Source organism: Heloderma suspectum, chromosome 2 (assembly GCF_057233095.1).
Source record: "Heloderma suspectum isolate Gila_16-S chromosome 2, 16-S_ref, whole genome shotgun sequence".
Taxonomy (NCBI): domain Eukaryota; kingdom Metazoa; phylum Chordata; class Lepidosauria; order Squamata; family Helodermatidae; genus Heloderma; species Heloderma suspectum.
Window position 1 is genome coordinate 317047739 of NC_139459.1, and position 14581 is coordinate 317062319.

The following is a 14581-nucleotide window of genomic DNA, read 5'->3' on the forward strand; positions in this document are numbered from 1 at the left end:
CATAAAGTTTTGTAATGGGAAATGGGTGACATTTAGTGTTGGCTGGCCAACTGGGGGAAGCTGAAAAAAATGTTGGGTCCAAGGTATATAATAAAGTGATTGTTGATAACTATGGGGATCAGCTGCCTTATATTGATGCTTGGCAAATGTGGATATTGAAAAATCCTGATTGAATAAGAAAACATAAAGGTCAATATTGTAAAGTCATGATGGTATGCTCCGAGATGAAGCCCAAAGCCCCTGTTCTCCCTGACTCAAGCCCCACGGAAAGAGCTTGGAGATTAAGAGATCCTACCCAAGGCTCCCTGGGTTTCCCCTGCCCTATTCGGCCTGTTAGGTTGGGAGGAGAGGTTGCTGGGGGGAGGGGGGAGAGAAGCCCCCCCCCACAGAGAACCCATCTGTTACATCCCCAAGTCTCGCTCAGTCTAGCTCCTTCTAAGTTGAAACATCTTCCAGTGTATTCAAGTTTGTTAGAGGAAGCAAGAACAGCTACTACAACAACAACAAAAGTTGTAAACTCTGAAGAAAGAGATTTGTTTGAAGTCTTAAAGACTGTGGCAAAATTAAAGGAACAAAGACAGAGCAACGTCTGGGTCTGTGTAAGCTTATCTCTGCCAGTCTATTGAGAGCAGAGCTAAGGGGGGGTTGCCCGGCCCCACCAGAAGATGTCTGTAAGGACCTAATAGAAACAGTAAGATTTGCAAAAGAATTGCCCAAGTTAAAGCATCACAGCTGGAAAGCTGAGCAGACCTTGCTCTTATCTGTCGAAGAATCTAAAAGAGGTGTAAGGTTACACCTTCTACTCTTAAACTAATGAAAAAACAGACAGCCTTTGCTAACATCCCATTTTTATTGCCCAAAGCTTTTTGTTTGGATCCATTATTGTTTGGATTTTTGAGAGGCACTCTGCACATGGATTAGAACTTTAGACTGTTAGAGACTTGCCATGAACCGTACTGTGAGGCTTGTCATAGCCATAAACTCCGGTTGTTGTAGATTGTGTGTTTGTTTGTGATCAGCTCAGTGCACAGTTTAATTTGTAACTTCAACACTCAGATAAAAAGCTGTATTTCCAAGGCTTTGAGAGATTCATAGACTACAAAGGAAGCAGCCTTCAAAAAGTTCAAAGAGAAACTACGAAAGTTAGTTTAAAAAAAGGGGGGCCAATAAATTGTCTTAAAAAGTGAGAGAGGAAAATTCCCCCTCCCCTTCTCCTGTGGCATCTCTAAGCCCAGCTGTGCTTCTAAAGCCTGAGAAAGTTCCTGCCCTGTTCCAGCTCTTTCTCAAAATCTGAACTGTCTGGACACTCTATATGCTCAGAGGCAAGCCTGACACTCTGTCAAAATTCATAAAGTGTGGAGTTGCCGATGCAAAAATGGTGGCTTAAAGCTTTTTGCATATATAAAAATGCCCTTCCCTTGATCTTAATGGGCCCTGGCTGTGCAGCCAGAAGAACAGTATGATTGCCAGATCTGCTCCACCATGCCCTGCAATGAAAAAAATGTTTTTCAGTCATGCTGTTAGATTTCAATGGTGTAAAGCAGAAAAGACAGGGAAAAAAAAGAGAAAGGACATTGGCAAAAAGACTGCCCAAAGCGAAAGGGGAAGAAGAGGGGGGCGATGGTGGCCATAAAAGGGAAAGAGGACCAGCCGTGGGTGTCCTTGCTTCAATATTCAAATGACCTTCTTCTGGCCACCCAGACAGAGGACTCATGTGCTAAAGCTACTATCTCCCTCTTGCAAGAATTAAACTTGAAAGGCTATAAAGTGTCAAGAGAAAAGGCTCAGATTTGCCAGACCCATGTCACCTTCTTGGGCTACCTGATTCGAAAGGGAACCAGAGACCTGAGCACTGCTCGGTTGGATGTCATACAGAAGACACAGAGGCCTAAAGACCCTCGAGAGTTGCGAGCCTTCCTTGGGCTCACCGGGTTTTGTACAATGTGGATACCGGATTATGGAGGGAAAGCGAAGCCCCTGTATGAAGTTTTGACAAACAAAATATCATCCACTGAAAATGGACAAATAAAATGGAAAAGGCTTTTCTTAAGCTGAAGCAAGCCTTAGTGTCGCCACCCGCTCTGGCCTTACCAGATCCCAATAAACCGTACCGGCTCTATGTACATGAAAATAAAGGAGTGGCATCAGGGGTTTTGACCCAAAGGACAGGTCCTTCCTGGAGACCTGTAGGATGCTACTCAAAGACTCTGGATCCAACCGCAAAGCGATGGCCTGCTTGCTTAAGGGCCGTGGCAGCAACTGCGCTTTTATCCGTCACGCCAGTCACGCTATGAGATCTCCCTGCTTTCAAGCCCAGGCCTCATCCTGCCACCTTGCTCCCTGAGCCAGATCTAAATTGTCATGACTGTTTAAAAATTTTGAGTCAGGTGACTCTGATCAGGCCTGACCTCACTGTTTCCTTGTTACCAAAGCCAAACCTTAAGGTGTTTGTAGATACACAAGATGTGCAGTAGTTACTCTCAAAAAAGCGCATGGAAAGAGTGCCAATCCCGAAAAAAGAAGAGGCAATGCTTTGGCAGATAAGGCTGCAAAAGAAGCCGCACAAATGAGAAGTGAGGAGGTGCATTATGAAAGAGCCCTAATCCCATATTTGAGTACAGATTTGGTTCCAATCTACTCTCCAGCTGAGCATGAGAGAGCTCTTGAATACAAGGCAAAGCAAACTAAAGATGGATGGTAGATAGTCCCAAGAGGCAAAGTGTTCATATCCAGGCCTCTTCTGAGCTTTATAGTAAGAGACGTGCACCAGGCTACACATCTAAGGAAAATTGCAATAGAAGATCTACTCGTGAGACACAGTGTAGCCCCTAAATTAAAATGGCCACAGGCCTTGCCAATCGCTTTAACTCGAATACAGTACACCCCCAGGGAAAGTATTAAATTGACACCCTTTAAATGTTATATGGGCGCCCACCTCAGATGTTACCTATGGCTGATAGCTTAAATATAAACTTAAAAGTAAGGGCTTTAAAGATCCAAGAATATGTTACTGCCTTGCAGTCTGTTTTGTCTTGTCTTCACAGGTTCACAGCACCATACCAATCCTTGCCTTTAGATGCTCCAGTGCATAATTTCAGTCCTGGTAATTAGGTGCTGATCCAGTTCTGGAAAGATGAACCACTTACTGAGAAATGAAAGGGTCCATCCCAGGTTCTCCTCACCACTCACACGGCTATAAAAGTCACTAGAAGAAAGAAGTGGATCCATCACACCCACATAAAAGCATCACCTGCACCAGAGAGGGTCACACCGGAAGCTGACCCACCTGAAGGCCACCGTTAAAGTAGCAAACCACTAGAAAAATAGGGCAACTTATAAAACAAATGAGTAAAAACTGTGATGACACTGTAATAATTGGAAAACAAATGTCAGATTCAGAACCAAACAAGGTAGGGGGTGAACTAGTTACAGGATTGCTTACCCTGGGTTTATACCCAGAAATTATTGCAGAAAAAGTATCCTAGGCCTCACTTGCCGTTTAGAAGAGACCATCAGTGCCACAGCCATAATGGTAAGGGCCATGCACTCTGAAATTGAAGATCTCAGCCAGCTAGTGGCCCAGTATCAGTTTGTTTTAGATTATCTCTTAGCACGCCAAGGTGGCTTCTGCACCCTAGTGAAGCAAGGGTGTAGAGTAAAGTTCCATGATTTAAACAAAACCATAGAAGATGAAATCGCCAAACTACAAGATATGATTGGACAGAATTATTCAGGAGCAAGTGATCCTTAGTTATAGTTGACTTCCTGGCTCCCTGATTTTGCATGGTTAAAACAACTTGTAATCAATGCAGTCTTGTTTATTATGATACTATTGATGATGGTTTGTGCCTTTAAGTGTGTAGTCCACTGCTGGACCAAACAGAGGTATGAGATTTAAGATAAGCCTTTTGAGGGGGGAGTGTTATAGAAATTTCAGTTGTAGTATGTCTGTTATCCCATGATTTTATAAGCTAGGCTATGTCTGTTTTACCTCAGTGTGAGACTGCCATGCTAAACAAAGACACAACGCCTTATCAGAGACTCAGGAATGCCAAGAATGTGTTTACTAGAGTACAAGGCTACCTCTCTGCGCATGCCTAGATATGTCAAAGGTGCTGCCTGTCTTCTGTTTCCCTCTCAGCTAGACAAAGAGATTAGTACAGCGCAAGCGTAAGACAGCCCCAAAGGTCTTGCCTATATAAACTTTTGAATCACATCACTTGATTGTGACCTTTGTTGGAGCGTTAGCCCCAAGGGTTGCCTTATTCTGCAGAATAAAATCGTGTTGGACCAGATCTCTGCCTCCTCTCGTTCTTGGTAAACAAATTGGAAAGTCTACCAGGGAAAAGAACACAATTTTTGTAACATGAGCAAAACAGTTTGTAAAGTATCTGCTCAGATCCTCTGCAAAGAAGCTGAACTGTGTTGTACTGTCCCTTGGTTTGATGTAGAGGGCTTGTAAATCTTAATACACTTTACAGAATCTAAATTACTAGGTTACCACATGCATCTCACATATTTGAAAAACTGCACTGAATCCACAGTGCAACTCTGTTAGCAAATTTTATACCCTCAGGAAGAAGATGAATATAAGGAAGTTTAATACAAGAAGGGAAAGGAAGGCTCAAGCAAACATTAAAGCCCCAGTTCACAAAAGACAGTGATACTAGGATTAGAGTTCAACTTCTACATTCATATTTATTTGAATCCTTTGTTAAGTGCACTGAATACTTAGCATAGCAGAAGAACAGAACAACGGTTCTTGTCAACAAACCACTCTGAATTAAAATGGTGCAGAATAAATGGTACGAAGTAGCTTGAACCTAGTTGTGGAAGATAATAACAATATTAAAGGAGGAAGTTAAAAGCATTGATAGCATCTATTCAGCCATCTTAGTTAAATGGAGGCCCAGAAGAGCAGCTTTATTCGCTGCTGTATCACTGGCACATGAAACTCGGTGGCCTTTTAAATTAATGTATAATATTACAGTGGCATTTAAAAATTAGAAATAAAGGAGAAAAAAAGTTTTAAAACTGACACTTTACCTGCAAGGCACAACATGAATGATTGCAGTACGAGGAGTTCCCATAGCAACCTCATTTTCAGTTTCCGAGGTCAAAGGAGGCCCGAGTCCAATATGTAGTGATTAGAATTCTGCTTTTTAAATGTTTTATCCAGTCTTTAATCTGTAGGCATACAAAGAGAAATATTATGAGATTTAGGATTTCAGATCCTTATGTTCTTTGAGAATCTCAACTTCTCCATATGATCTAAAATAAAAACCCCACACCTGAAGGAAAACAAAAAAATCTACTATTTTTTAGACACTCAGATACTGGGAAGAAACCACAGCCTTTTTGAAATAATGGGCAGTATCCTAGGGGGCAGTTCTGCTTCTGCTGGTTCCGATGTGCTTGTGGGGTCCACTGCTTGCTCAATGCTCATTTCCGGAGCAGGACAGGTCAACAGATACCCTTCTGCAAGCTCCACTGACCCTCTCCGTCCTGGAAACCACTGTTTCTGCTCGTTTCATGATATTTTTAGAAGCGCCAAAGCCCCATTGTGCAAGTGGTGGGTCCCGTGAATGCACAGACACAATAGCATACAACCCAATGTATATGTTAAAAACAATTTATATATATGAGAGGGGGGAATACTATGTGTTGCTTTTAAAAAATATGTTATTGTTTTTATTTTTGGAGTGCTTATCTTACATTTTATAAAACTAGTCCTATGTTGCCTTGTGAGAAGAAACCTTAATTCTCTTTGGGTTTGATCTTAGATCTGCCCACTTGTTATATCCCTTTTCCCGTGTCCTTATACAAGGCTTATTAACCTCCCTTCCAACTCACTGATCCAGTAATTATTATTTAGTCAATTGTATAAAACACCTTGAAGACTAAAGTCCTCAAAGTGTTTATCATCCCCTACTTTATCCTTTGGCAATTTTGAACTTGCTCATATCGCAGCAAGTGAAATGGTAACAGGAGCAGCCTACATGTCCCCATGGAGATGATAAATGCCCTTCTCTATACAAAGTCAGGGTGAGCCATTAGAGGATAGCAAGACATCCCTTTTTGCCCAGGGAGCTCCTCATTGCTCATGGCCATCCAGCAGCACAGATAGCCTGAGATTAATTGCTACCCTGTAACTCAAATCTCCTGCATGACAGTGTGTTGTCTTCCTGGTAGACCTCTGGGGCAGCTGGGGGAAGGGGTCAGCAAGTTGGCAAACCACTTAAACTCTTTTAGCCATTTGACTGGAGGTAATTTATTTTCAACAAAGCATGACTCCATTCTGTACCATATATTCTGTACACACACACACACACACAGCAACTTCCTTGGAACTCAGGCTTCAATAAGGAAGCTTGCTACTATGGGGCATACTTCAGTAAGTGTTCTCTGCTTAATCCAATATAATTATCAATAATCCAATATAAATATCAAATAGTGGCTTCCCATATCTATGAACGTAGTGATTTTCGGGGATCCGTTATAGTAGGCTAAACACTGTGTGTGTTTTGGCGGGGGGAGGGGGATTGTTATACAAACATACTAATCTCTTTAAGTATCCATACTAGGCATTTCTAGATTAAAAATAAATAAAGCCACCTAATCATATGTTCTCATCATTTATTCAACTTCTGGATGTCTGGAACATATGGAGCCTTCATGTTTACAAGACAAACTGCATGCCTAATAGAAAGTGAAGTGGTATCATTAGAGGTCCCTGCCTGCTTCTGTTAAGTTAAAATTGCTCAGATTCTAATAAAGTCAGGTTCAATGTGCTGAGAAAACTAAGAATTCCTATCTTCTGATCTACAGATGTTACTTCAAGAGAGCAAAGACTAACCGCATATCTTGCAATATACCGACACGTATTGCGATTAGGCTGGCTGTAGATAAGCAGAAAAATGCTGATCGATGGAACTGAATAACATTTTAAGATGAATTATTACAACATTCATTATTAATTGGATAAGGAACATGTCACAGACTCTGCTAAGCTATATGCAATGTTCAGCAGCTTCTCCCTTGCATCATTTAAAAAGCCCCCAGAATGCATCAATAACATCCAGATTTTAGGACCACATTCATTAACTGTGTGAATCAAATTAGGCTTCTTCTTTTTCTTTTTTAAGTAAATAACTATAGCTGCAGGGGAGGATCAACATCTGGAATATGGGGCGAGGAGGAGGGCTTAACACTTTCACCTGCTGTGATCCTAATAAAAATCCCCTCCCCCGCTGCTGCTGTTTGTTTCAGCCTTTGTGGGGGATTTTCATTGGGGCTCCAACCGTACTCCCGATGCTCCTCTAGTCATCACCCTGCAGTTGCTTGCTATGTACATTTTTAAAGAATGCACATGAATTGCTTTCATGCAGTTCACATCATGTCTACTTCGCCACTTATATAGGACAACATATCAAGTAAGGATCAGTAGGTTAAACTTTCCTGCCTGATTCCTACCTATTTACAATCATTAGTCTGGTGTGAAACTCTTTCATATCTGTCAGGGCCTGCAAGACCCTCAGTCAGATGGGATGTCTTTGGAGAAGGAGGGGTATCTTTCCACATAATCCAGTACATACATGCTAAAACAAAAAGGAGCTAACATCCACAAGAGGGTACACTGACACAGCTGTTAGGAATTATACCTCAACCCTGGTCTCACCAGAATATAGGGACTTTGACATAACCCCCGCCCCTTGCCACATACCTGGGCTACCCCTATGCCACAGAAGCTCCCAAAACCTCCTGGACCCTGAGCATGAGAGCCACATGTAAAAATCTCGAAGAACAACATCTCAATTGATATACCAGGAAGGGTGGGGTTGCAAGGCTGCCTGATCAATGCTGGCGCACCATCTATCCCGCTCATGTCCTTGTTGTGTAAGTTAGCTATCTTGTGGATGGCTTCACTGCTGTTTCAGCAACCACATTCTGAACTTTGGCTCCAGTGTGATTCTTCCCTCCTAGCTGAAAAACACTCCCAACTTGCTTGCAAGCCTGTGTCTTCAGGCTTACTAGGCTCCAGACAGCAGTGCTTATCATGCTGTTTTCTTCTTGCATTACTAAAAGGTTCATGAAATATACCACTTTCCATCAGCTGAAATCATAACTTTCAATGCCCCAATTAACAATGATCTAAGACAAGATAAACCTTTGGAAGATATAACACTGGCTTTAAGCTTTCTTGATATTGCAATGCATCTAAAAAGCAGAATATATCATCTTCAGCAAACAGCTATAATGTATTACTTGAGGATGTTAAGAGAAATACCAGAAATTCACCACCCTCATAGCTTAGGCCTACCTTATCATATCATTTCTCATAAATGCTTTTATTGTTTCCTAGAATGATAGTATAGCTTTCAGTGCATTGGTTTCATGGTAAGTTATGAAAAGCTTTCCCATAAGTCCCTCTGGAAACAAATGTTTAGTAAGCCATTCCTACTTTTGCATTTCATAATATATAAAATACCTATCAAGTCTCTGAACTGGAAATCTAGCAGCTTGTGTGAAACTCTCCTATTAAAATGAAGCCACCCTCATTCCCATAAGAATAAGAACTTTTTCACATGGGAGGCTTGAAATATTTTGGCTTTAAACTGTGTATAATCGGAAATAAAAACCTGTCCTGCCTAGAACATTCTACCAATGTTCGATCCTGCATCAAGGGCGGCGTCAAGGGTAGGCATGGTCAGGCACCTGCCAAGGGCCCACACTCCAGCAGGGGCCACTGACAAGAGCCCTCTGGACTTCTCTTCTTCATAATTACAGCCTACTTGTTCACCTGCCTCTCGTTCTGGCCCAGACAATGGTGGCGGTAGGGTACAGTAGATACCACTGCCTATTTGCTCACTAGTTCTCACGCAAACAAGTGGTAGCAATAATGAAGAACAACAGCAGCAGCTGACATTGGTGGTGAGAAGGTAGAGGAGCAAAGTGGTGGCGGATCATCTGCCACTTCCAAAGCCTGGCTGGCAGTGGATCTTAATCCCCTCCCACAACTGAAACTGCGGGGGCCATTAGAAACATTGCTGAGCATCCCAATCCAGAAGCCTCCCAAGAGAACAGAGGGGCTTTGGATTAGAATCATAGAATCATAGAATGGTTAGGTTGGAAGGGGCCTACAAGGCTATTGAGTCCAACCCCCTGCTCAATGCAGGAATCCAAGTCAGAGCATCCCTGACAGATGGCTGTCCAGCCTCGTCTTGAACGCCTCCAGTGTGGGAGAGCCCACCACCTCCCTAGGTCATTGGTTCCATTGTCGTATTGCTCTAACAGTCAGGAAGTTTTTCCTGATGTTCAGCTGGAATCTGGCTTCCTGTAACTTGAGCCCATTATTCCATGTCCTGCACTCTGGGATGATCAATAAGAGATCCTGGCCGTCCTCTCTGAGACAACCTTTCAAGTACTTGAAGAGCACTATCATATCTCCCCTGAGTCTTCTCTTCTCAAGGCTTTGATTCATGGATTCAAAGCTTCCTCTGACCTAACCTGTCTCTTGAATGCCCTGCTTTGGGGCTCTACCACTGGAGGGAGCACCATCAGCAATAGATTTACACCTGGATAATACCACCAGTGGTAGATGTGCAAAAGCTTTCTGCAGCTGTAATGGTGGCCTCTAGGGCAAAAGTCCACCCTCCCCCCGCCGGCAGACCTGCTCTCTGCCCCATTCTAATCTCCCCCAGGCAGCAATACAAGGGGATTAGGACTGTTCACTGTTGTTGTTGCTGTTTTCTTAAGAAAAACAGCTTATATTTACCTATTTTGAATTTACCTTCAGAGTCTGTTTTTTTAAAAATAGCAGTCACAGAGCGCGTAATCAAGAACATGGCAACTTCCTCCCCATAGGAAATAACAGCTTGAGGTGAGGGGGTAAGGGCTGTGACATGGAAGAAAGGGTGCTTGCCCCTTGCAGTCCCAATCCGGATCATCCTGCCTCCCACAGTGGCTGTTTTAAAAATGCAGACACATTGACCTGGTTTGCACAATTACCATGGCTTAAACAAGTGGCTTATTTAAGCAGCACCATGTGCCAGGAGCGATTTGAATAATCACGCCCAGTTAGAGCTTGGCTGGATCTACACTTACCGCCTTTTTTCGCTTCCAATGATGTTTCACCGCCTGTCTTTCACACTACGCAGTACCTGCCTCGAATTGGAACTGGAATTTCCCACTTCCGTGCTCCCGCTTTCAATACCCTAATATCCCGGTATTTCCCCTTACTGTGCTCTGATTTTCCGCCTTCGCTATCGTATCCGGTTGTAGTCCCCCCCCCCCGTCCATATACAGCAGTGTTTGTATTTCCCTCCTGTCCAATCACAGCTCTCGACGGCCCCATGTCTTCTTCCAGCTCCATATACAGCAGTGTTTATATTTCCCTCCTGTCCAGTCAAAGCTCTCAACTTCCCCACGTCTTCTTCTTCTTCTTCTTTTTTAAAAATTAAGGCGTTATCCTTGCAGAGTCGGGGCTTCTCCATGATGTTTTTTTTTTTCTAATTCAGGCATGATCTTTGAAGATTTGAAGTTGTGAAGCTTCACAACTTCAAATCTTTGAAGATCATGCCTGAATTAGAAAAAAAAACCCATCACGGAGAAGCCCCGACTCTGCAAGGATAATGCCTTAATTAAAAAAAACACACATCTGGAGCGGGGGATAGGAGGGGGTAAAACTTAGTCTCATTTGAAGGGATAGAACAACCCCCTGCTCAGTGCAGGAAGCCTGATTCCCAGGCGGTCGCCCATCCAACTACTGACTGGGGCCGACCCCGCTTAGTATCTGAGATCAGACAAGTGCATGCAGGAAAACAGCAGGAAAATAGCACAGCGTCGAGTGTGAACCGAGCTCGTGCATTCGATGAAGCACTGCAACAGGGAAAATGGGTGAGTGTGAATAATCACGTTTTAATGCGAGAGTGTTTAACCCAACGGGACACTGAATTCATTGTGATGGCAGGCACAATGTAGATCGGCCCTTTGTCATGTCATCTGAATCTGGGTGGCATGGCTTGTTGGAGGGTTAAAGAACCCCCAAATAACCCACAGGCTGTCATTGGGTTATTTGAGGGTTGTGTAACCCTCCAACAAGCCATGCTGCCTGGGTTAAGACAACACATCAAGCTGTGCCAAGGTGGTGATTATTCAAATTGTGCTCGACCCATGCTGCAGTTTAAAGAAGCCACAATGGCTTGCTCAAACCACAGTGACAGTGCGAACCAGCTTGTTAAATGTGATCACACTTTTAATGCTAGTCACTAAAACTATTATTTATACCAGCAAGTTTATTATATATCTTGAGTACTACAGTTCTCTCTCTCTGTGGGTGTGTGTGTGTGTGTTCAATAGTATAAACACAACAAGCATTGAATCTACTGAAGAGACTATATAAACACCAACAAACATATGAAATACAACTATAATTTGCAGACAAAAATCTGTACAGTTAAAAGCCACTTGAAGCGATGAAAAATGATCTAAATACATTTTCAATCTAATGCTGTCCCCACAGAAAATACCTTTGAGCTGATGCTTTTCTAACCATACTTTTGGCAATTCCATCCAGCTGTAGCAAATTGTTTCGAAATGCACCTTTGTTTGTAATTGGATTTTGATAGAGAAAGTTGACTGTAAGAACTTTGAGCATGATAAGGCACTGGAAGAAGCGACATAGGCATCATTAAAAAAGCACTTAGGGACTTTTTCTTCAGAGGCTTCCACAAAATGAAGTACAGAGTTGTGGGTACTCAGAAACTCCGGAAAACAAATTTTTAAACCTATATGTTATACTGACGACTAAGCAATATTGTATAAAAAAGAAGCAATTTAATTTTTTCCCATTCAAAATGAAAACAAAGCAGTTTGCCATGGAGATGTTTTCATATATAGTCCTATTACTTGTACTGCCAGTTTTTGCTGGCATCCAATAAAGTTTTGCTGGGTCATATCGACAGAACTGGAAACAATAATAGGTTTCTTCGCAGTTGTCTCATGTTTCTTTTTCTTTTGCCCACTCGTGTGCTACAGTTTGCCAATTCTGTTAAATTCCAGAGTAAATCACCATTAATGAAGTATGTTGTACATGCCAGACAGCAATGGGCATTTTAATCACCTAAATAAAATATAAGCTAAAGATAAGCATAAAAACTAAAAAATCAAATGCAATTGTTGTTTCTCAGACTAATGCTGTAATGCTTTGCACTGTTTCCTGGGAGTAACTCAGTGGAATTTATGTATAAGACTGGGCTATATAGTATATCTCAATCCAAAACATGCATACATGGACATAATTCCCGCTGATAACGATAAGACTAGATCTGAGTAAACCTAGGGCATGATTAAACATTGTTACATCTCAGTATTTCAAAGGAAGAGAATTTGAAATAATGGGACTTCAAAATTGCTTGATTTTGTTGGCTCAGGATCCTAGTGAAGACTGGGTTGTAAGAGTACCCTGTGTCTCAGGATTCACTGTAAGAGTCATTAACTCTCTAAGATTTGTACAGATCATTAGGCATCTGCCAAAGCCCATTCCCAACCTCCAGGGACCCCTGACCCTGCTCCTCTGTCTTCTGGGTGTCACTTCCTATTTGCCCATCTCCAGGACAGTGAGCAGTGACAGGAGCAAGGAGAATGAGCAGAGGCCTCTGCTCATTTTCCTCTCTTCCTCTGGGTAGTAGCAAGCCAGCAGAGTAAGCAAATGGACAACGGCCATGAGGAGAAGATGACTACTATCAGGGACAGAAAGCCCTGAAGGCATCTCGCCCAAACTTCCCCCCATACAAAAAAAGTTTCAGTAAACACCACATTTAAGTTCAGAGTTAAATAAAACCAACTGATGTCAAACAGCAGTACCAAGTGCTGCAAAGACATTCATTTACCTTTTTAAACTCTAATGAGGCTAGGAGGTTCATGGACCTCTTAACTCCTTTCTCATTCATTCCAAATAACTCAATAATAACAACAACAGTAACAATAATAATGATAATAAGAATAATAAGAAGAGTTGTTATCTTAGGTCAATGGAGTCCACAGTTCCATTTTAGAAACAATGTAACCTGTGAACAGGGCTAGCTCATTGTATTTTGCTTACTAGCCACTCGCCACCCAAGCGTGCCACATGCTTGATATCATAATGGAGGCTGTGTGCCACGGCTGACAGAGCCAGCATGTAGAATCACATCCAGAGAGGAGTCAGAACTCTCCTCTGTCCAAGTGTGGCACCCAACATCTTGCACAAAAAGCTCAGCACCAGGTTTGAGTGGGCCCTGGGCAAGGTGACTTTTGGGGAGGCACTGCACTCTACTCTAGGGTGTCCCCGCCTGCTCCGGAAAGCATTTCCCCAGAATGTCTCTGGGCCCTGATGTAGTTGGGCCAGAAGCATTCTGGGTAAATGAAGATGGCAGACATCTACAGACTCGGACCTTCAGCTGGCACTTCAGAGTGAACCTGCCTACCTAGTAAAAATGTAAAACAGTAGATGTAGATGTCAGCAACTGGCCTGGTGCTCCCTCCTGGGTCCTGTAGGACTGATATTTGTCCCACCTACTACTAGGGGTGTACAAAACACTTATCTGGTTCTGCTGGGGCCATCTGCGGTGGGGGGGGAGGCACTCTGTCCCCCCCCCTGAATCCTCCCCGGCTTGCTCCACTCTGCGGCAACTCCACGGAGCCGCCAGCCGGGGCAGCCTGCAGCTGGACCTCTGTCCTCTGCTGGGCTGCGGCCACAAATGGCGGCCACCATAGCGGCCGCCATTTGCGTCCCTGCCATAGCCGTGATAGGCAATATATATATTTACATAGCCTATCACTGCAAAAGGCAGGGACACAAATGGTGACTGCTATGCCATTTGCGTCCCTGCGTTAGACGTGATAGGCTATGTATATATTTACACAGCCTATCACAGCAAAAGACAGGGATGCAAATGGTGTCCCTGCATTAGCCGTGATAGGCTACGTAGATACTTACGTAGCCTATCACAGCTTGGCAGGGACGCAAATGGCAGCTGGTGTAGCGGCTGCCATTTGCGGCCGCAGCCTGGCAGCAGCCAGAAGACCACCCGGAGCCACCGCCACCAGGTAGGCTCTGTCCCGGGGGGATTCCACGGGGTGGCGGGGCGGATTGCCCCGTTCTGCCACAGACTCACTGGAGTCCATGGCGGAATTCTCCAACATCCCTACCTACTACATCCTGACACTGAAGTGGTCACATACAAATGCATGTGTGTGTGCACACATGTATGCAAACATACATGCACACTAAATATGAATTGTATGTTATGCATTTCTTCAGCAACTTAAATAGGTGTTCTTAATAAGAAGGTGTAATCATTCCTGAAGGTTCTATGTACAGGAGAGATAGCTTCTCATTTTCAGCTGTGTTCTAGCTGTTCAGGAGCCACACTCTCTGGAAGATTGGTACCTGCAGAGTTCTCATGTCACGTGCACATGCAACTTCCCCCCAAAACTTACTGTACTTACCACACATAATACCCAATCTTTGTGAAAATTATTATTTGACATCAATTCAGTCTTTGAGAAGGTATTTGATGAGCTCTTACAGACAAAACTT

At 43.2% G+C, this 14581-nt stretch overlaps 1 protein-coding gene across 1 annotated transcript in view; it reads right to left on the reverse strand.

The window, feature by feature from the left end:
* CNTN4 (contactin 4) overlaps positions 1 to 14581 on the reverse strand; it is an 886373-nt gene that overhangs the window by 450970 nt on the left and 420822 nt on the right. Inside the window, exon 3 of the mRNA XM_084840334.1 lies at positions 5047 to 5187. Coding sequence (XP_084696460.1) covers positions 5047 to 5101 — 55 coding nt within the window. The 5' untranslated portion in view covers positions 5102 to 5187. The remainder of the gene's footprint in view (positions 1 to 5046; positions 5188 to 14581) is intronic.